Genomic DNA, 24,619 nt, shown 5'->3' on the forward strand with positions numbered 1-24,619 from the left:
ATGGGCGCCGCCATTTTGTTGCTGACGTCACGGTGTTGGTTTGGTCTGGCTCCTGCTGGGTAGCTGCCTAGTGAACATGGAGTGTCAGTAAATGCAACGTTGCCTACCAAACAACGGGACCGCGGTGGTTCTTTTTGTATTGCTCCTGGCTGTTCAAACAAATTTTACCGTGTGAAAGAGAGGAAAGTTGGTTCATTTCCACAAACTACCAGTGAAAAAAACAGTGTTGTTCAACCACCGTCGCGGGGCATTTAGCTACCTGGCTACCTAGCTCCAGTTCAACCACCGTCGCGGGGCATTTAGGGCTACCTAGCTCCAGTTCAACCACCGTCGCGGGGTATTTAGCTACCTGGTTACCTAGCTCCAGTTCAACCACCGTCGCGGGGCATTTAGCTACCTGGCTACCTAGCCGCAGCCGGGATTCAAAGCCAACTAGCCGGCTAACCCAGCTCGCTAAATGCTGCATGTAGCTAGTTAGCTGAAGTGGAGCTAGGTAGCCAGCGTTGCATTTACTGACACTCCATGTTTACTAGGCAGCTAGCAGCAGGAGCCAGACCAAACCAACACTGTGACGTCACCAAACAAAATGGCGGCGCCCATGTTGATAAATGCTTCAAAAAAGGACATAACAAATAGTTTTTTCTTAGAAACTGCTTATTTTTAGGGATGTCCGATATTATCGGCCGACCGACATTATCGGACAATATCGGCAGTAAAATGTGATATCGGAAAATATCGGTATCGGTTTAAAAAAGAAAAAAAACAATAACAATATTTGTTATATCCAGTGAAATTATTAGTTACCTGAAATTATTCAGTTTTTTGGGGGGGGGGGGGGGGGAACCCTGCATATATCGGTATCGGTTGATATCGGTTGATATCGGTATCGGAAATTAAGAGTTGGACAATATCGGAATATCGGTATCGGTAAAAAAGCCAATATCGAGCATCCCTACTTATTTTTATAACGTGATTTTTTTCTGTGGCTTATCTAAATACTCATTTGATGCTATGCCTATGTTTATATCGCTATGCTTCATCTCCCCTTTAACCTCAGGCTGTATCTTTGCTTCAATAAGGTGTCATCAGACACGGTGTCAAATATGTTAATTAAGCAAAGATGCAAAAGAAAAAATGGCAATGAAATCGATGATGGAATTAATAGCCATACTGAATAATCCCCCATTGTATCATTTCCTAGATAGATCATTTGTCTGAGTATTAATTTATATTAAGTTATTAAATAAAGACTAAAAAGTAGGCTATTAAATGTGTATGTTGAAAGGTTGCAGTATAATTTACCATACTAGTTTAAATTCCATAAAGGAATCAGCTCAATGGGACTTTGCACTGAAAGAGACACCGATTTAGAATCGCTGCAGTCTACAATAGACACAGTTATGTACCTCGCTCAGTAAGTGGTCCTCCACCAGTCCATAAGAACACTATCTACATAATGCCTGCCTGATTGTGATGCTTATAACCCTCTGAGCTGCACTATCTCTCATGTGAGATAGTATGTTGAGGAGTGAACCATTTAATGAAGATGTAACCATGGCTACCGGCCACTGAAAGATCTTCGGTTCTAGAATTGCAAGACACAATTCAGAGGGAGCATTGTAGAAAATCCCTATATGCCTGAATGGGTTAAATCTTTTTCTTTTCATCGCTTATCATTTACACGTAACAGTTTCCTACACTGCAGAGGTGGCACACAATTGAACCTTTATATGGACACAGAAAAGCTGTTTTGATGTTTTTATTATAATTTTTTACATTTTATAGAAGACCAAGATCAGATCTACACAATTATGCATCTTATACTTAAAGGGACAATGGTGTCTTTTCTATTACCGGTATATATCTTTTGAGACACAACACTAAGCAACTAAGTTGAGGCGCCGGTAGTCTCAATTTGCTCCGCGCACAGCCTCACACAGAACTCTAGAAAATAATTGTTTTTAAAAACACATTGTCGCTTTAAATCAGTAGAATATGTTGGGGAACACGGACAGGGCACACTGTCCATCTTAAAGCTTGTATAACTAACTTGCCACCAATTATAGACCCTTGTACCGTTTGTAAACAATGGGATGCCCATCAAAAATGGGATGCCCATCAACAATGGGATGCCCATCAACCTGGACCCCCTGCAATTTGCATACCGCCCCAACAGGTCCACGGAGGACGCCATAGCCCATGTGCTGCACACAGCAGTATCACACCTGGACAAGAGGCAGGGGAACTATGTGAGAATGCGTTTCATCGACTACAGCTCAGCATTCAATACCATAGTCTCCTCCAAACTCATAGCCAAGCTCAGGGACCTGGGCTTGAACTATGACCTCTGCCAGTGGGTCTTGGACTTCCTGATGGGCAGACCCCAGGTGGTAAGAGCAGGCAACTGCACCTCCTCATCCATCACCCTCAACATAGGGGCCCCACAGGGCTGTGTTCTGAGTCCCCTCCTCTACTCCCTGTACACACATGACTGTGTGGCTCAGCGGAGCAACAACACAATCATAAAATTTGCTGACGACACAGTAGTGGTGGGCCTGATCTCTGCAAACGACGAGAGGGCCTACCTGGAAGAGGTCAAGGTCCTGGTGGGATGGTGCCAGGAGAACAGACTCTCCCTGAACGTCAGCAAAACAAAGGAGATGATTGTGGACTTTAGGAGGTCGGGGGTCAAGGACTACAGCCCCCTCAGCATCGACGGGGCACCGGTTGAGAGAGTGAACAGTTTTAAGTACCTCGGAGCCCACATATCTGAGGACTTGACATGGACCACACACATTGACAGTGTAGTGAAGAAGGCACGACAACGCCTCTACTTCCTCAGGCGCCTAAGGAAGTTCCAAGTCAGTCAGAAGATCCTTAAGAACTTCTACTCATGTACAATAGAGAGCATCCTGACTGGCAACATCACCTCCTGGTTTGGGAATAGCACCGCACAAAACCGAAGCAGACTACAAAGAGTGACACGTTCAGCCGAACGCACAATCGGAGGGGGGCTTCCCACCCTCCAGAACATTTACAACAAGCGGTAAGGCTAAGAGAATCATCAAGGACTCCAGCCACCCGAACAACTGGCTCTTTGAACTGCTGCGGTCAGGCAAGCGATACCGGAGTCTCAAGGCGAGCACAGAAAAACTCAGAAGAAGCTTCTATCCCCAGGCCATCAGGCTGCTCAACGAACAATAAACACTATGCAACAACCATCAAATGCACACAGCACACACATCCACACGCACACACTCACTTTAAACAAACAACACACTGCAGCACCCACTCTCCACACTTTAGATCACCTAAACACACTTTATATTTATTGATAAAGGATTTGCACTACAACTCGTACACCTTACTGTAAATTGTACCTAAATTGTACCTCATCCCATTTCTGCTTTGCACTATATAGTATTGTATATTCAGGGCCACCTGGGAGAAATGCGAGGCCCTGTGCGAGATTTAAACGCAAGCCCCCCCCCCCCCCCCCCCCCCCTCCCCCAAAAGGTAAAAAAAAAAATATATATATATATATATATATAATTTTTTATTTTTATTTTTTTTACAGTCAACATATTCTTAAATAATAGCGCTGCCCGAGGCTGGGCATGATACAGTCAACATAGAGCAAGAGAGAGAGCAAGAGAGAGCTCCCGTTCTACAGTCAATATACAGTGTACAGAGAGAGAGAGAGAGAGAGAGAGGAGAGAGAGACACATTGTAAAGAAATTGAAATGCTATTTGGCCCTAAACAGAGAGTACACAGTGGCAGAATACCTGCGCACTGTGACTGAAGATCCTTGACTAGGTACAGACTCAGCGAGCACAGCCTAGCTATCGAGAAAGGCCGCCATAGGCAGACTGTGTGTGTTAGAAAGAGAGAGAGGGAGAGCATGTGTGTTTGTGTGTTAGAGAGAGAGAGCATGTCTGTGTGTCCTGTGTGTGTGTGTTAGAGAGAGCATGTATGAGAGAGAGATAAGCAAAGATGAGCCCCTGAAGGATATTCAACTTTTAATGGAAGAACAAAACAGAAGGAAAAGATAACTTCACAAAGGCAACATGAATATACATAGATCCAAAAGGACAAAGATCAACACTTAAATCCAAAGAGAAGAGGGCCCTATACCAGAGAAAACAAAGTAGCAAGGAGCCAAGGGCCGACATCAGCTAAATAGGCTAACTGCAAATAGAGTAGCCAGGTACTGACACCAGGCCACACACAGCTTTGGCCAAGCTACACAAACGACCAAGACAATTCACACACAGCACATGTCGTATCTCCAAATGTTGTGAAGTAACATATGTTTTGCCTGGAAAAAAACATCGTTATTAACAAAACATTCGGAGGGGAAGGAAGGAAGAGTGGGGTAATGTCCAATGGACATCTTACCTGCACCAAGGAACGCAGGGCGAAAGGCCGTAACACAGGTCTCCACGTTGACGAAAGGCCTCTCGCTGGCGGGACAAAAAGAAGCTATGGCCGGAGCCTTGTCATGGTGTAGGCCCGACTACATCTTCTGTCAAAGATGATGTCGTAGTCAGAGTGCCAGGGCCCCCTGCTATTCTCACGGCTAATGTCAATGGTCGTAGCACAAGCTAACAGCTAACTCTAGGCTAACTGATAGCATCAAACTAACGTTCCCAGCCGAGCGCAGCCGGCAGCTAACGTCGTAGCTAAACAGCTAACTGGCTAACAGTTAGCTCAACCCGGCTATCGCTAACCATTAGATAACGCAGGAGCAAGCTATGCGGCTACCACTGAAAAACTGTACAACGTGAGAAAAGCAATACAGGCCAACACTTCAGACAGCCGCTGTGTTTTCCTCTTCTCATACGAAGAGAGAAGGGAAAAAGAAGGCAATACACGTCCCACTACAGAGTGGTGTTTACCATAGCGGTGCCGGCAACAAGTCCAGGCCACACACCGTTAGCTACTAGTACTACAACAGCTAGTCGGCCCGTTTGGCTCCCGAGAGAGAGAGAGAGAGAGAGAGAGAGAGAGAGAGAGAATATCCACAGCGGGAATAGAATAGAGTGCATTAAAAACTCACCAAACGTCCAAGAGGATGGAGACAACCGCGTGGAGTTGACGAAGTTCATCTGCCGAACGACCATCCTCTTCATCTTGGCATAACAATGCTGCATGCGCTGTCTCTAGGTTAGCTAACGCTAGTTAGCCTTTAGCTAAGCTAGCTACTAGCCGACATCATCATGGCTATATCCCGACTGAACCACACATTAGCACTCAATATTATAACGTAGCTAAAGCTAACTAGCTGTCCCTGTCTTTAGCCGGGATGGCTAGCCTGACTGAACTGTCTAACATGCAACAACTTTCATCTTCAGTCCATCTGCCGAACGATGTCCTCTTCATCTTGGCTGGCATAACCTCCAATGCTGCACGCGCGAAATAGTCAGACGCTAGTGATGGGTCGGTCATGAGCGACTCGTTCATAAGAGCCGATTCATTGCCGTGATTGTGAGTCGAATCGCTCACGTCTGGCAATGAGTCGGTTTTTTGTGCGAGGCCCCCCTTCCCGCGAGGCCCTGTGCGACCGCATTGCTCGCACACCCCCTGTGTATATTAGTATATTGCATAGTATATTGTATATTGTATGGTAACTCAGTTACTTCTAGTCTGCATCGAACATTGTACATATGTCTATACTGAACACTGGGACCTATATTTTTACTTCTTTTACATGCTACTTTATTTCTTTTCATACTTATCTTGTCTAGCACAGTCTCTGGAGCGTAACAGTAAGAAGCATTTTGTATAAAAGTATTCTGTACTTCTGTATGACAACTATTAAAGAAACTTGAAACTTGAACGTGCAATTTTGGCAACAAAAGACTCCAGGGACACTCTGGATGAAACCACGTGACGTCTGATGACCTGTCCCTGCGTGCGGTTACCTTCACCTAGTCAAGTGATTTCATCCAGAGTCTCTCCCACGGACAGTGGGGTGCAATCATAGCTGTATGCAATGGCATTAAAAGGCAACATACCCAGCTCTAATGCTCACTGCAGCAGAGAAGGGTGTAGAGATTACCTTAATTACATGCCTATTCCATTTGAGAGCTGGGTCACAATGTCAACTCTGCGCACAATTTGGAAACTGAAACCGTTTTTGCTTTGTCAACATTAATGAGAAAAGGGTCTCCAAGTCCTATTATCGCTTATCATCTTCATCAGGTGTGTGTGTGTGTGTGTGTGTGTGTGTGTGTGTGTGTGTGTGTGTGTGTGTGTGTGTGTGTGTGTGTGTGTGTGTGTGTGTGTGTGTGTGTGTGTGTGTGTGTGTGTGTGTGTGTGTGTGTGTGTGTGTGTGTGTGTGTGTGTGTGTGTGTGTGTGTGTGTGTGTGTGTGTGTGTGTGTGTGTGTGTGTGTGTGTGTGTGTGTGTGTGTGTGTGTGTGTGTGTGTGTGTGTGTGTGTGTGTGTGTGTGTGTGTGTGTGTGTGTGTGTGTGTGTGTGTGTGTGTGTGTGTGTGTGTGTGTGTGTGCAGGAATTAGATAGTCTCTTGCATAGGCATTACAAACAGCGTTTCCAAATCATACTTCCAAGTTACAACATATAAACAAATGCTGTATTAGATGTGAGGACTTGCATTGTGAATGCTTGCATTCTTTTGAAAATCAATCTGCAAATGGGAGATTCAATGACGTAAGCTGTATTAAAAATATTGAAACCCAGATATAGTTGATCCAAATATATAATCTTATCATAACAGCAAGCCATAGCATATGATGAGATATTTTCAGCACCATGGGCAGCGGACATAGTCAGGAATCAATAATGTTTCTTTCATAGTTATTTTTTGGTAATGCTTGTTACTTGATTGGGGGGGGGGGGGGGGGGGGGGGTTAATGGCAATTCTGGTCGTTAAAAGGTTATGGCTGGGCCCAGTTATAATTAAAGGGGAACACCACTTTACAGTAACTCCAGGCACAGTGTTAGGGTTTGAAACCGACCTCAACAGCACGGCACAGACGGGTAGTTCAGAGTTAGCCAAACACTAGGGCGTATTTATTACTGAACCAAAAAAATGAGCCAAAATACAAAACAGAATTCACAAATAGGAGAATGCCTTCGGCAGAGTTGTCTGCGGCTCTGCAGATCCTCCCGGTGTTAGAGGTGGGGAATCGGCGTAGGCGCCGCTGCGGCTCTGCAGATACTCCCAGATCCAACTCGGAGTGGAAATGGAGAGAGAGAGAGAGAGTGATCAATAACAGTCCAACTGTACACAGAGGCAGTGCAGTTCAGTCCTCCCTTAGCTGAGTCCAGTATGAAATACAAGTGACTTGATCTTCGGTGTAAACTACACACAAGTTAGCTGAGTCCAGTACAAAACAAAACGGTACTTCTTCAGTGTTATCCAAACACACAAATTAGCTGAGTCCAGTACAAAACAAAAACGGTATTTCTTCAGTGTTATCCAAACACACAAAAACAGATAATCCAAAAAGGTTTGTTTCCAAAAACTCACCAAAGCGCAAAAGCATAAGCGGGCAACGAGGCACAGCTCCAAACGGATGATCAAGATATACACCAGCGGAGACTTCCAAAGATGTCCTGGAGAAAAGTAGACGAGGTACAACAACAGGGGGAGACAGGCCATAGCAGTAGTAATTCAAAACGACCCGACAACGATTGATAGAAGGTCCGAGTATATGAAGCCTCTGGAGCGCTAATTACAAACAACAACAGGTGCGTGATGGAATTGATAATCGCTCCTGAAGCGTGTGGCGGGGAATGGACCAATCATCACAGTACCTTGAAGAAGCGTGTGGCGGGGAACGAACCAATCCTCACACACAGAGTTTAGGGTCTTGTTGAGCAATCTTAAATTAGTTATTTTTTTACCATTATAGGAAGGAGAGGAACAGAGGCTTTTGTATCGCCCACAGTCGATCGGACCTTCCTACGCTGGGCTACAGTATGGTAACTTTTCCGCACCTGCCCCCTACCAGTGAATGCCTCATTGTTGCGGTTTTCCGGAGGTATTATGCGCTAGTTACCATAGCTCAGCAGAGGAAGCTCTGATCGACTCTGGGTTTGTCTCTACGTGTTCAGGAGACTCAGGTCCATAAAAACCTGATCACAAAAGCACTCCATAACTTCAGGAGGTGATAACCACTAATAAGCTACCAAAGTGCTTTAACTTACAGTGTGAGTTAAATCGTTTTTTTTTGTGATACAAAAGCCTCTCTTCATCTCCTTCCTATAATGGAAAAAAACGAATTTAAGATTGCTCAACAAGACCCTAAACTCTGTGCCTGGAGTTACTGTAAAGTGGTGTTCCACTTTTAACGACCAGAATTGCCATTAACCCCCCCCCCCCAATTAAGTAACAAGCATTACCAAAAAGAAAAAAATAAGAAAAACATTGATTTGTCTCTACATGTTCGGGAGACTTGGGTGCATAAAAACCTCATGTCTCTACCACAAGCAATGACAGCCCGAGCTGTGAGTGAATTACGTGAAGGGGAGAAAAATATGGCAGGAGAACTATTTTACAAAAATAGAATATAGAAATAGATCGTTTGTTCGAGAAATGGAATGGATTTGGTAGCTGTAATTTTTGCGCGTCTCCGACACCTAAGACTGAAATATGGCAGGAGACTTATTTTACGAGAACTGCGACACAACTGTAGTTATTTAAACGGGAGGGAAATTATGTAAGGGATAATGTATAGCTACGAGGTCATTGTCGCAAAATAATTTACCGACACAGAGTTTAGAACACAGAGGCGCAGTCGAGGTGTTTTAAACGTCAGTGATGACCAATGACCAAGTATAGGCTATCCCGCTTATTACATGGCTAACTTACTAACAATATACCTAATTCATCGACAAGATGAGATCAAATGCAGACGCAGTTGTTCTGTGGCTCTGTCAGCCCAAATAAAGTGATTATTATTATCGGCAGCCGGCAGGTCTGTGGTCTGATTGCATGACTGAGTGCAGCTGTGCATATGCTGAGCAGCACTGATACAGTGTGTGTAGTGGGTTTGATTGGTCCAGCTGCGCACAGCGGTCATTATTGTTCGGCAGAGGTCCGTTATCGAGTAATATCGGACCTCTGACGAGCGCTATTGACCAATCACAAGCAAGCATTTCGGCGAATGTGAAAACGCCATGTAATAAACAACAATAATTAACATATTTACAAGTCTTATTACGTTTTGCAAATAAGGAGATATATAGAGAACATTTCAAAGCACTCAAAATTGCCAATATCTCCATTTCAACCTATTTCTGAATTGCAACATTTTGGAGTTTTCTGGAGAATCGTCAGCTCCTTAACAAGGCGGCCTAGACCGTGCTGCGTCACATAATATATTTCCATGGCCCAGGAAAGTTCAATCAATATCTGATAACATGAGTTACTCTCCAAAGCCAGAAACCAGAGAAGTAAAATCCAAACGTGTGATGTCATCAAGTCTGGAGCTGCTCCATTGAGGATACATGGGAGACCTTTTGGATCCACAGAATAATGAGCTTTCCTTTTTTTATACCCAAACAATCTTTAATCTACAGTATGTTGTGAGTTCTGAAACAGCGAATATACCTGTATAATAGATCCCCCTGGGCCATGTCATCTTTTAATATCTTTTTGTCTATGGAGCAATATAGTTCCCGATCTAGTTAACTTGTAATCGTTTTTCTGTTTTCACTTTTCTATTTGCCGCACTCCAAGATAAATATATCCCCTTTCCCTGATATTTCAGCCATGCATTTCTCATAGTATAACTATGCCACTTTGTTGTACCATTCTGGTGACTGAGAGGTTCATGTTTTATCCGCGTCTACTCTCAATTCCAGTCTAAACAGCTGTAATTTAAGCAGAGATGCACAGAGACTATGAGAGGAATAAATAACCTGATTGAGTTTGATTGATTGAAAACTTTATTAACAGATTGCAGAATGGGTACAATACAGTACGGCTCAATACACACAATTGTTAAGGGGATGCAGACCAGAGAAAGACTTTCGTCTTGTTTACATCAGGGTCCCCCATTTTCAATTAATCATAAAATCAATGAGCATCTTGTGAATATCCGCCTGGTCATAACGTAAGGTTATCCTATAACCCTAGTTATATGATACTGGCTGAGCGTCCCGCTCTGCCTACTGAGATATAACTCATCATCTCTAGCACCTAGTGTGCTCTAGGAAACAACAACAAATGCACCCACTTGCACATGACCACGCCACTCCCATGTGCCCTATATTACACCGGAAGTGGTCACGCCTCACCCTTCCTAGTTCGATTTCCATAAGCGGAAACCCCAAGGGACCTCAGGGCGCTAAGAGCGGGACGCTCAGCCAGTATCATATAACTAGGGTTATAGGATAACCTTACGTTATATATCAACTGGCTATCGCGTCCCTCTCTGCCTACTGAGATAAGGGATGAGCAGACGCGTGGCGCGTACAAATGCACCCCCTGAGGGCCTGTAAGCCCCAGCCAGGGAGGAGGGGAGTCCCGTCCACCCGCCCGTCCTAACGAAGGGGGGAGGCAGTCAACTCCACCAAAGTGCGAAAAAGGGGGGAACCAAGGACCCCTGAACGCACAGCGCAAGCGGGACCACGTGTGACACAGCACCCCGCGGTCCACACCCACACACCCCTGCTAGCCCACCTGATGGCGGGATGCAGGAGAGGTCCCGGACCTCAGGAGACAGGGAGACAGAACCCCCAGACATGTCCATGAGGTAAAACCTAACGAAAGGACTCAGGGAGGACCAGGAGGCCGCAGAACAAATGTCCTCCACCGAGGCCCTCCCTAACAGGGCAGCAGAGGCCGCCACACCACGAGTGGAGTGCGCCCTGAAGCCCCCGGGGGGAACCTGTTCAGCCAACGTGTAGCAAAGGGCAATGCCCTCGCACAACCAATATGACAGACGCTGCTTGGACAGCGCCTCACCTGCACGAGGGCCACCGTAACAAACAAATAGTTGATCGGAGGCCCTGAAACCCTGTGTGCGGCTAAGGTAAACCCCCAGTGCACGGACAGGACACGACAGGTGCAGGCTTGACTCCAAATCACTAGCATGAGAAGGAGGATGAAACACCTGAATCACAATATCCCTGGAGCGAAAAGAGCTCCGGATATTCTTCGGCACGAAGACTGGATTAGGCCTCAGAGTCGCCCCGCTATTGGCCCGAATAGATAGGCACTCAGTCCGCACCGAGAGAGCACAAAGCTCACCCACGCGTTTAGCCAAGGTGATGGCCAAAAGGAACGCGCCCGCTCAAGAGGCTCAAACGGGGCCTCCGACAACCGACCCAGGACCAGTCGGAGGTCCCAACTCAGAGACAAAGAACGCTCCACAGGCTTAAGACGCCGAGCAGGAAACGTTTCACTAGAGGGTGGCTAAACAACGTACCGCCCTCAAAGCCCACGTGACCGGAGGATATAGCCGCAGCGTATACCCTCACCGTCGAGGCCGACAGCCTATCCAGGATAGTCTGGAGGAAGGCAAGAACCGAGTCCAGGGAGCAAGACACTGGGTCCAGGCCCCCAACCTCACACCACTTGAAATATATGCCACTTCCCAGCGTAAACCGTGGTAGTGGATGGAGCGCGCGCGTTCCAGATGGTGTCAACCACAGTAGGGTTCAGACACATCACCTCCCGATTGACCCTTTCAGCAGCCAAACCATCAACGGCTGTCCCAGAACAGGACGCAGAAATAGCGTCCCGTGAGCCTGGGAGAGGGCCCGCGGCGACCTTGGAACAGGCCACGCCGGGGCCACCAAGAGCTGAATCAGGGCCGGGAACCACACAGCCGTGGCCCGGTCCGGCGCGACCAGGATCAAAGTCCTGCTCTCCCAACGTACCCGCTCCAACAGCTGAGCAGGGGGAACGCGTACAAAATCCCGGGCGGCCACCGATACACCGAGAAGGCATCCACCTCCAGGGGGGGTTGTCCTTCCGACTGACCAAGAACCACAAGGGGCACCGGTGGGCCTGTCTGCTTGCAAACGGGTCCACCGCGGCCTTCCCGAAGCGGTCCCAGACCCGTCTGACTATGCCTGGATGCAGTCCCCACTCGTCGGGGTGAGGACCGCCTTGCGACATCACATCTGCACCCACATTCTCCCTCCCGGGGATGTGGAGAGCCCTCAGGCTGCGCAGATTGAGAGATGCCCACAGCCAGAGCTCGACCGCCGCCCGGTGCAGACGGAGGGAGCATACTCCTCCCTGTCTGTTGATATAAGACGCTGCCGTCGTGTTGTCCGTCCTGACCAAATCAGGCCAAGCCGCTTGAGGACCAGAAGGACTGCCTTCATTTCCAACACATTGATATGTAGAGCAGACCGGGCAGCATGGTACTGCCATCTGCACCCTACTATGCAGGTCCGACACGTCCCCCCCCATCCCGTGAGGGAGGCATCGGTGAAGACTGTGACGTGTGATAGCCTGCTGCCCATGGGGACCCCGCTGGTGAGGGCACCAGGTCTCCCCCAGTGGTCGAGATCCCCCAGTATTGACACAGGAACCGTCAGTCGTTTCCACTTGTCTCTCACCGGGTCTAGTTTCATCTTGGAAAACCACCTCTGTATCCTCCTCAAAGAGTGAGCAGATGCCATCATACCGAGCAGGCGCACCACGGACAACGCCGTAACCGTCCTGCCATGACGGAACCTCCTCAGCGCGCCAAGAATATCCTCCCGTCAGAGGGTTGCCCTCATGGGCCTTGAGCTTAGAACCAAGCCCAGCAAACCCCAGGCTGGTGAGGAATTCCACCACCCGCCGGGTATGAGACCTGGCGACCTCCTCCGACCGGCTGAGGACCAGAATGTCGTCGAGGTAGAACAAGATTCGTATCCCCTGACGACGCAGAGGGCCCAGCACGGTCACTACGCACCTGGTGAAAGTGCGAGGAGCCAGAGATTAGTCGAAGGGCAGCCTCTGGTACTCGTACGCTATGCCCTGAAACAGGAAGCGTAGGAATTTCCTGTGAGGAGGGAAGATCGGAATGTGAAAATACGCATCCTTCAGGTCTATGGAGGTGAACCAGTCTCCCACTCTGATAGCGCTTAACAGGTGTTTGACGGTCAACATTCTGAACCTTCTCGCCACAATCATACGATTGAGCACGGACAGGTCCAGTATAGGTCTGACACCTCCCGATTTCTTGGGCACCAGAAAATAGCGGGAGTAAATGCCACGCATCACGTCCTCCCTTGGGACCACGATGATGGCCTGCTTCGCCAAGAGAGATTGGATCTCGTCGGCCAGAGCTGTCACTGCCGCGGACCCTGACAAGAGGGTCTGTACCAAACCCAAAAACGGAGGGTGGGGTTGTGAAAACTGTAACACCAGCCCCTCCCTCAACGTTCTCTCCATCCACCTCGACATATGGCACTGCTGTAGCCATACGTGATGATAATCCGAAAGCGCACCCGCAGCCAAATGGCGCTGGTCCGCCAGGAACCGTAGATAGGAGGCCCGGTCCCGCCCGCTGTGTGTTGCCAACCCTGGACTCGCCAACCGCGCGAGCAGGGCGTCTCACGGAGTTGGGATATCGCACCCTGACTCTACCAACGAGGCAATCGCACCCAAGGTGGGACCCCGACAGAAAGGGCCGGTCTGATACGGGGAGAGCGGCCATCACCCCTGGTGACATAGGCTCCCCCGCTGAGCATCTTCCTGGCATAGACTGCTGAGGACAGCCTGCTCTGCAGCTGGACATGCAAGGTGTGTGGTCCCCACACTGCCCGATAGGGTGAGTCCCTACACACCGTAGCCCTGTAGTGATATTACTACCACCCAAATCACGCGTGCCTGACTGACCACGGCCGGTCTTCCGGTTGGGGGAGGCACCAACGTGATACCCGGCCTGGTGAGGGTGGGGCTGGGGGAACTCACGCTGCAACCTCCTGGGCCTAGAGTTCTCCATCTGACAACCTTTTTTAGATACAGGGAACCCTGCTCCGTCGACAGACACAACAACAGGCTCACCAAACACAGACGCAGGACGTGTGGTGTGGGAGCCGCTTGACAGCACAGCATTCTCATAGGCAGACCCAGGCCTAGCTAGCAACTGGGTGTCAGCCCCTGTCCCATGCATGAGAAGCGAAATGTGGGGCCGCTTACGCTTCACTGGAAGAACGCGGCCCGGAGTTGAAGGGAACAAATCAGAGCCCTGTGTCCCGTAGTGTAGCGGGGGGGAGTAACCGGAGAGCGTGCTAGACACAGCTAGATGGCGACGTTTTTTTAGAGCGTGCTCATCTAATGTAGCCGATCCCTCGGCCGCCGAGGCTGGCGGCCTTGTTATCACCTGTTTGCTTTGTGCCCAGGGTATCTCAGGCGGGGGAAACATGGCTGCGGTGAGGCCGTGCTCTCACCTCTGTCTGCGTGGTGTGGGGCGGTGTGGGGCCCAGGTCAAATACCGCCCACGCCCCTGCAGACAGACCAAAAAGTCCCTCTGCGGAGAGGGGAGCCCTGAGGAGGGGATGTCTCCTCTCCTCCTCAAGGGGAGACTGTTCCAACCAAAGATGCCTGTGAACAAGTGTTGACAGCATCCTAGCCCTCCCTGCAGTTATAGCTTGCGGCTGGGTCAAAAGCTGTATAACCTCAAAAACACGCGCAATGTTTTTGACGTCGGCTGGCCCCAAGGCCCCACTACCCGACACCATTTTGGACAGAAAATCAGCCAATTGAGCAATGTTATTGGTTGCTGCTAAATTCCGTCCCTCGGCGGTATAAGCTTCATCAGCCCACTCAGCCACCTGCCGGGCCGACTCGGCGTCGGCTTCCGGGTGGGATACCGTTCAACCATGCCAGGGCAAAGGACCGATGCTACCTGCTCCTCTAAGCACGGCACACCTGTCCTGGGCCCTGTCATGAGCCTATCCACCCGTGTAAAGGGTCAAAAAGCCTCAGCAAAACCCTCAACATTAGACACCGATTGACCTTCAGCAATGAAACGGTTAAGAGGAGGGAAGAGTGGTGACAGCCCCGGCGGGGCACATGGGAACGGCGCCCCAAGCATCTTAGCATTAGCATTAGCTGCGCGCTAGGATATTTGGAAAAACATCCAAAAGTGAGTCATGATGACCACGTTCATCCAAATATCCTGCCCCCGGCGCCAACACATCACCCGGCTGACTCACGAGACAACGAGCAGTATTACATATACCAATGCCTGCTAATACAGGCCCTACCTGGGCGCAACGCGGCTCGACTGCCAGCCATTGCGCGAAGTCCCTCGGTCTGCTGTCATGCGATGAGGAACAAACAGGATAGGGCCGTCGTGCTGTCAGGACGTGCTGAGAAGGTTCCGGGTGCTGGCGAACTTCTGGCGAATTCCCAACATTGTGTAATTTCACCTTCTTGCTCATAACAATCTGCAGTTCCGAAGTGCATCTAGCTGCTTCCGCATTGGAAACGAAAGAGGAAGGGTGGCGTGAACACTTAAGGCAACTAACATGTGCTTCCGCATTGCTCTGATTGGCCAGTGCTCTCCTTCGTGAATCCCAGCAGCTCTACGCACCGAGCGTAGAACGAAAACAGAAAGCCGCCATCTTTGATTTCATTTGCAGCAGGAACGCAGCAGGAACAAGTGCAATAAATGTGTATTCTGCCTCATTTATTGATGAGTATTCTGCTTCATTTATTGATGAATAGTGAGAGAAAACGGTGTTTTTTCTATGTATATTTGGTTTATAGACTGATATAAAGAGACGCTTTAAGAGGGTAATATCATTATCATCACGGGATGATATTGACGGTGGTGAACCAGTGGTTTCACAGGCACAGGCCGCGTTAGGAGGGTGTTTGTTTTGAATTCCGATCTAAGACAAAACAAAGATAACGTGGACACAGAGGCAGAGCGCGATGGAGGTTTTGACAGTAGAAACTGCGTTTTGATGTGTGTGAAAGGTTATTGGCAGTTGTCATGACAGCGCGTCGCATGACAACCAGGAGAGGGGCGCGGGCTGTCGTTGCTATGACGAAGATCTATAAGATGCTGGTAATAACAACACCAGCTCACAAGCCACGGCAATGGGGGGGGGGGGGGGGTCGGCTGCTGATGGAGGCGCAGTGTTCAGGGTAACAGAGCATGAGGTGAGGCGGACCTTTAAAAAAGTGAATATCAGGAAGGCAGCAGGTCCGGACGGCATCCCCGGCCGCGTCCTAAAAGTCTGTGCCGACCAACTGGCCCCAGTATTCACTGACATATTTAACCTGTCCTTAGAACAGGCTGTCATCCCCACCTGCCTGAAGAAGTCCACTATTATCCCTGTACCCAAAAAATCCAAGCCTGCTTGCCTCAACGACTACCGCCCTGTAGCTCTCACCTCCATAGCCATGAAGTGCTTTGAGAAGCTAGTAAAGGGCTACATCTGCTCCTCCCTCCCCATCAACATGGACCCCCTGCAATTTGCATACCGCCCCAACAGGTCCACGGAGGACGCCATAGCCCATGTGCTGCACACAGCAGCATCACACCTGGACAAGAGGCAGGGGAACTATGTGAGAATGCTATTCATCGACTACAGCTCGGCATTCAATACCATAGTCCCCTCCATACTCATAGCCAAGCTCAGGGACCTGGGCTTGGGCTATGACCTCTGCCAGTGGGTCTTGGACTTCCTGACTGGCAGACCCCAGGTGGTGAGAGCAGGCAACTGCACCTCCTCATCCATCACCCTCAACATAGGGGCCCCCCAGGGCTGTGTTCTGAGTCCCCTCCTCTACTCCCTGTACACACACGACTGTGTGGCTCAGCGGAGTAGCAATACAATCATCAAATTTGCTGACGACACAGTGGTGGTGGGCCTGATCTCTGCCAACGACGAGAGGGCCTACCTGGAAGAGGTCAAGGTCCTGGCGGGATGGTGCCAGGAAAACAGCCTCTCCCTGAACGTCAGCAAAACAAAGGAGATGATTGTGGACTTCAGGAGGTCGGGGGTCAAGGACTACAGCCCCCTCAGCATCGACGGGGCACCGATTGAGAGAGTCAACAGCTTTAAGTACCTCGGAGCCTACATATCCGAGGACTTGACATGGACCACACACATTGACAGTGTTGTGAAGAAGGCACGACAACGCCTCTACTTCCTCAGGCGCCTAAGGAAGTTCCAAGTCAGCCAGAAGATCCTTAAGAACTTCTACTCATGTACAATAGAGAGCATCTTGACCGGCAACATCACCTCCTGGTTTGGGAATAGCACTGCACAAGACCGAAGCAGACTACAAAGAGTGACACGTTCAGCCGAACGCACAATTGGAGGGGGGCTCCCCACCCTCCAGAACATTTACAACAAGCGTTGCAAGGGCAAGGCTAAGAGAATCATTAAAGACTCCAGTCACCCGAACAACTGCCTCTTTGAACTGCTGCGGTCAGGCAAGCGATACCGGAGTCTCAAGGCGAGCACAGAAAGACTCAGAAGAAGCTTCTATCCCCAGGCCATCAGGCTGCTAAACGAACAATGAATGAACACTACACAACAACAACCACCAAACGCACATAGCACACACATCCACACGCTCACTTTAAACAAACGCACTGTAGCACCCACTCCACACACTTTATAGCACACACCCACTTTAAACAAACACACTGTAGCACCCACTCCCCACACTTTATATTTATGGATAAAGGATTGCACTACAACTCGTACACCTTACTGTAAATTGTACCTAAAATTGTACCTCATCCCATTTCTGCTTTGCACTAGATAGTACTGTACATTAGTACACTGCATAGTATTGTGTATTGTATATTATATGGTAACTCAGAACATTGTACATATGTCTATACCGAACACTGTGACCTCATTTTTCTTCTTCTAAATTCATGCTATATTATGTTATTATGTTATTTGATACTATCTTGTCTAGCACAGTCTCTGGAGCGTAACAGTAAGAAGCATTTTGTATGAAAGTATTCTGTACTTCTGTATGACAACTATTAAAGAACTTGAACTTGAAGTCGAACAGTGTTTCCGGGTGTGAGGCAGACCAAAGAAACGAATCCCACAGGAGGGAAGAGACCAAGAGACTCTCTCCTCTCATAGAGGAGGGGGGGGGGGAGGAAGGATGCCACATCATCATTAGCTTCGGCTACCACGAGGATGGTCTTGGCTGACGACCAGGCCTAACCACTATTGGACTGAATAGCAGAGGGACAATAGACTGAACACACCGAAAGATCATTAGAATAGACTTTTCAAGGACAATACCATCTGTTAACATCTGAGCTGAGGCTCCTGTTTATCAAATAAACCACGCTTCTCCTTGTAAGGTATTTCACGTTGTCAAAGTGTCGAATTCTTACGAAGGTGGAGAATTATTATGGTTTGCGGATCGTACTAACGGGGAGAGATAAGGATTATATTCAGCCAGTATCTGAGACGTCAGGACCATTAAAATTACACAACGCAGAGGAATTGGATGGAGAGAGGATAACACAAGAAGACGTGATACTGGCCAGATTGATCAGGATCTAACAATAGGAAGTACTTGAGGTCATTGTTAAATACGTGTGTTTTAATAAACAGTATAACTGTAAAAGTAATGTTGAATTGTCGTGTCGTGTCGCTAAACTAGACAAAGAGGTTTGAAAATACGAGCGTCTTGGCGTGTAATGACTAGCGATGAATTATGTGTTTTAAATATGTAGCGACCGTCTGATTGTTGTTAAAAATTGAGGGATACTAGCTAAGGTGTGGGGGAGTTGGCGTATATAAGTTGATTGCTTTAAAAACTGAGAGAAATGTCGTATTTACGCTGTTTAAAACGGGGTGATGGACGAAAATCTTTGATTTTAGCTTAACGTATGGGGTGGAGTTCAATTCACGAGCGGGTAAGGGGCCTACGTAATGTTTAAGAACAAGATCTAAGGTTATGTGGAATTTACAAAGATGTGAAGAAAGATTTTGAAAAGATGTTTTAATTTTCTGTTAAATTAGATAAGTTGCCGGTGAGGTAATGTTAGAGTGACGCGTGGGTAGGTGGGGGGCACTGTACACTGTACATTTGGTGCTCAAGTGCAACATCCCTATATACTATATACTCATGTACCATGTTCTACAGTAAGTGGGGAGTGTAAACATTTATAGTTAAAGACAGTAGAGCTTGAGTACTTTTCGATAGGGCTTTGATTCAAACCGGTGCATGAGATGGGGTTCTATATGTAGAACATGGTACAGTAAGGCATGAGTGTAAACAGTGATGCAAACCCCCTCAATGTACAGTGTTTCAAACCCCCTCAATGTACAGTTTCTGCACATTGATGCTTTATACTAGTGCAAGACAGTTTCGATAGGGCTTTGAATCAAACCCCCTCAATGTACAGTTTCTGACAGCTGGGCTGTGTTGCGAAATAACGTTATGAATAAAGCGTGAAATAACAGCATATAAACGTTATGAATAAAACGCGAAATAAGAATATATAAAGTTATGTTATATAACGTTTATGAGTGAATCTGGTAGAGTGAATCTGGTAGTTGTCTGGTAGAGTGAATCGCGTTGGTAGTTGTTTTGATAAATATGTACTGTACATTCCCATTTCCGCGAGTAGGTCGCTTAACATTACAAGGCTCGCTTGCGTTACCGGCGTGCGGGCGAAAACGAGCGTAGCGTCACGTGGGGTCAGTGGGCCAATCAGAGCAATGCGGAAGCACATGTTAGTTGCCTTACGTGTTCACGCGGAAGGGTGAGGCGTGACCACTTCCGGTGTAATATAGGGCACATGGGAGTGGCGTGGTCACATGCAAGTGGGTGCATTTGTTGTTATTTCCTAGAGCACACTAGGTGCTAGAGATGATGAGTTATATCTCAGTAGGCAGAGCGGGACGCTCAGCCAGTATCATATAACTAGGGTTATAGGATAACCTTACGTTATGACCAGGCGGGTATTCACAAGATGCTCATTGATTTTATGATTAATTGAAAATGGGGGACCCTGATGTAAACAAGACGAAAGTCTTTCTCTGGTCTCTGGTGCTAGAGATGATGAGTTATATCTCAGTAGGCAGAGCGGGACGCGATAGCCAGTTGATATATAACTATATTGTTGGGGTTGGGGAAGGGGGTTGACAGGCAGATGGGCAACATGCATCACATGTATTCAACACAGAACTTGAATGGAAAGGGGCTTCTCCAGGGGCATTGTGGGTAACCATAATCTCCTAAAATGCCTAAAATGTCTTCATGGAATGCTCATGGTGTGGTATTGTTTGCTATGGTATGGAATGGCGTAGTGTGGTATGGCATAGCATGGTATGGTATGGTAATGGTATCGCAACACATACATTTTCTACATCACTGGTCTCCATGACAACATTATTGAACATGGTGTTAGGGCCGGTATGGTATGGTTATGGTAATAGAATGGTATGGGTATGGTTATGATAATGGGTATGGTACAGCATGGTATGGTTATGGTACGGTATGGTAATGTATGGTATGGTTATAGTATGTAACGGTGTGCACGTGAACAGAAACATGCATACATATAGTGTATAGTGAGAGAAAACACGGAGGAAACCTTCCTCTGCTTTAACAGCACGTCTTTCTCTTCATTGGGTCAAAGGCTGCAGCGACGTGGCGTCTAAAATGTTTGCTTCGGTTTCCTCACGGCTGCCGTCGGCCCCGTCCACATTTTCACATCTCTGTTCAAGGCATAGATCTTCATTAGCATATCTGACTGGCTCGGCTGCATGCGAGAGGCGGAAGCATCAATCACAGAGAGCAGTAGATAATGGAATGGACGAGGTCAGGCACTGATCTCATCCAGGGTATGCTGACCCGCCGTGGGGGTTCAAGAGAGGGCTTAAATCCACCGGGAGCCCCGCAAAATCAATGCAGCTGCGGGGGATAAAGGTTGACCACCAGCATGGAAGAGCAAACCAGTAACTGATGTATAGGAGGACATGATGGAGAACTGAAAGGTTGGTCCCTGATTCTTCACCAACAATGAATGTCCACGTTAAGCAAGCGGGGGGGGGGGGTCTTTCATGTCCTTTGTTGTTGATGGTGGTGGTGGGGGGAGGAGGGGGGTTATCTAGAGATACAACAGCCGATGTGACCAATTCATTTTCAGTCTGATATTGATGTAAATTATAGTGGTAATAGCCTTATGATGTTTCTTTTTTTTGGTTTATGTCCAGTGGTTTTGACATTTAGCTGAAAATATGCATTTAACCTTTAAACCTTTTTATTACCTGAACCTGACCAAATCTTAACCACTGACGCTAACCAAAACAAATCATTTTAGAACACACCTGAGACACCTGCTCTGATGAGGAGCCCCAGGTGTGGCCATTGCCTCCATATCCACTCTGGGGTTGGGAGGCTCTTGTCCCACCAACTACTGCCAGCTGATGACACATGTGGCTCTCTCTCTGTTGGCTCTTCCATAATGTGTTTTCAGTATATTGAAAATAATTTCCCAACAGCACACATACACACACACACACACACTTTTCACACAATTGATATAAAACATTGAATTAGACTCGGCACTATAGCAGTGCTATAGCTGCCAGTAGTAGCCTGACATTTTGAAGTGTAATCTCCTAAAATATAAATGAATCAATCTGAAATGTGTGCATTTCTCAGTATAAGAACAGTATCTCCCACTGGACGTGTAGACTGCTCACCTTCGGAGAAAATGTACTCAACTCCCATGTGGTTGATAACATCTATACTAAATGTATACCGTCTGTTACCCCCTATCTCTGTGTGTGTGTGTGTGTGTGTGTGTGTGTGTGTGTGTGTGTGTGTGTGTGTGTGTGTGTGTGTGTGTGTGTGTGTGTGTGTGTGTGTGTGTGTGTGTGTGTGTGTGTGTGTGTGTGTGTGTGTGTGTGTGTGTGTGTGTGTGTGTGTGTGTGTGTGTGTGTGTGTGTGTGTGTGTGTGTGTGTGTGTGTGTGTGTGTGTGTTGAGGGTTTGGGAGTAGATGCTAAATGAGGAACATCTTTTTTAGGTATTGCATATGAATGAAAAGGCATGGTAATGGAAAAACTGCCTCTTGGGGGTTAGCTATGGGTTGCTATGGTTTTGTATTAGAGTTGGTTGGGCTTCAGCCTACACCTTTTTCGGTCATTTTCTTTTGTTTATAAATGTTCTACTACTGTACATTGCTTTGTAAAAGAAGACCAAAATAAAATCATTCATTCATTATTTCATTAATTCAATAAAATCATTCATTCATTCATACTGTATAGACTTTTTTCACCAGAATGCTGTTGCTAGGGGAACAGTTTGGACCCAAATATGTTTCCTAAATAAAATCACATTAGCAAACATTGCAACAGGAAATAAACGTGGGTCCTTTTTAGAATGTTATCGTTGTCACTTTGAAACCGTCTATACTTTTCAGAAGAATTCCATTGCTATTCCGTTACTAAGGGAGCAGCTTTGACTCCCGTCAGCTATTGTATTAGCAAACATCGCAACAGGAAATAAACCATTTTAAAATACTTATGTTGTGAAATCAGAAAAGCTCTATATTCAGACAGAACACGCCAAGAAATGTCAACATGGCGCCAATGACTGTACAGTCAATGGAAAGAGACGGTCGGAGTAAGATGGGCAACATGCTTTGCTACATAGTAGGTGACACAAACTCAGTCAAAGAGGCGTTGAATGAAACGTGTTTAACTCGAGCAAGAGATTCGCCATCCACTATACAGCAAAGTACTTCACCATTCATGCGTTTCACAGTGAATATGAAATGGCCTGCCATGAATGCTGTATAGCCAAAAACGTAATAGATTACAATTAGACATGGTGTATACTATAGTTTATGTAAATGGAAACTATGATACTGTTGACATCATCAAAAATACTTGCATGTCGTCTTCACATCAGTTTGTGTTCTGGTCAAATGTGGCTAATTTACAACCTTCCTTCGTCAGGAACGTGGTTTCTTTCATCTGAATTTGCCCTGAGGTGTCATGAATTCCTGCACACTAGACAACTAGACAACAGTAATCAATTCATTCACCACTTTCATTGCATTTTAAGTGTTGTATTCAAACGTTGTACATCTGTGGTGTTTCCAAAAAGAAAATGAATGGGTGAGACTATAATAAAACATATAGTACTACAGGTACAGTACAAGGTACAACATGATACCACAGGGTATTAAATGGCACTACATGGCCCTACAGGGTACTACATGGCAGTAGGCCAGTAGGGTACTACATGGTATGACAGTGTTACATGGTACTACATAGTACATGGTAGTACATGGTACGACAGGGTATTACATGGTACTGCACGTTATTACATTGTACTACATGTACTACAGCAGGTTATAACCCGATACTACGCGGTACGCAGGGTATTACATGGTATTACATGGTACTACAGGGTATCAAAGGGTACTACTGTCCATGTACTACAAGGTATAACAGGGTACTACATGGCATTACAGGCGGTTACAAGGTACTACAGGGTACAACATGGTATTACAGGGTACTACATGATACTCCAGGGTATTACAGGGTACTAAGACGTACTACATGGTTCTACAGGGTATTACAGGGTACTAGGAGGGTGCTAATAAATAATTTCATAGGGCCAGTCAACATGGATGAAGCACCGTGAGTGGGAGCTAACACAAGGTTCAAAGCAACGCTCACACGAGTAGAGACGGGGCTACATTTCTCAGTTCTGTTTGATCGTACAGGTAGAGGGGTAGGTGTTGATTAGGTCGGGTCAGTTGGGTTGGTCAGGGTTTGTAACACTAGGGTCCCACAGTTGACGAGTCTTCAACTTTTTCGCCTTTCCCCCCTCTCTCGCAAGAGTGCACACCAATGCATGTGCAATGCCTTTTGTTTAATTTTTGTTAAGAGTTACACTCCCATTTAGCTAAATATGAACAAAAGCGAGAGAGAGAGAGAGAGAGAGAGAGAGAGAGAGAGAGAGAGAGAGAGAGAGAGAGAGTTTTTTGGACAGAAGTGGGACCCTAGTGTAAAGCTGATCTCAGTGCCTTACCTTCTTGTATCTGGGGATGGGGAGCTGCTCCCGAGCCAACATAAAGCAGCAATACACAGAGGACGGGGGCATGCAAGAGAGCGAGAGTGGAAGAAGAAAAGGAGACAAATAATAGTCAATTAAAACGAAAGTTAAAAACAAAATAACATTTGAGTTTAACAAAGATTAAAGATGGTTAAAGACATCATGTTGTATGAAATAATTGCCAGTAGTGAAGCCATTTATGCTTCCACTACACTACAGCAAGTGTTTCATATAAGTTAACCTAATGTACAAAATTACCAGCATTCCACAGCACATTTGTTTTGACACCAACTATGTCAGTTTTTTCTGAAATGATTACGTCATGCTAAGCGTTGTTTTGTAGAAATATATTTTTCTTTGAGGAAAAAAAAACAGTTTGCACCAATAATTTAGGATTTGCCTTTGGTGTGGTCTGCAGGGGTTATATGAGCTGTACAGAATATCAATTCAAAATAATGTTGATAGGATTTATTCTATATCCTGTATACCACCAAACCATACCTGTATGTTACTAAATGAGGAACTGAAATTGTCAAATACAATCCTTGGCCACGTGAAGCCCAACCAACACTAGAAAGTTATATCAACTATTTTTGTAGTCATTCAAAGCTGTGGCAT

At 46.9% G+C, this 24,619-nt stretch overlaps 1 protein-coding gene across 1 annotated transcript in view; it reads right to left on the minus strand.

Annotated features, from left to right (window-relative positions):
* Positions 1–24,619, minus strand: part of doc2b (double C2-like domains, beta) — a gene marked incomplete at both ends in the record, with an annotated part of 242,205 nt that overhangs the window by 178,250 nt on the left and 39,336 nt on the right. The window contains one exon of the mRNA XM_084320364.1: positions 23,978–24,001. Within this exon, the coding sequence (XP_084176490.1) occupies positions 23,978–24,001 (24 nt within the window). The remainder of the gene's footprint in view (positions 1–23,977; positions 24,002–24,619) is intronic.

Source organism: Notolepis coatsorum, assembly GCF_963971535.1.
Source record: "Notolepis coatsorum genome assembly, chromosome: 8".
Classification (NCBI taxonomy): Eukaryota; Metazoa; Chordata; class Actinopteri; order Aulopiformes; family Paralepididae; genus Notolepis; species Notolepis coatsorum.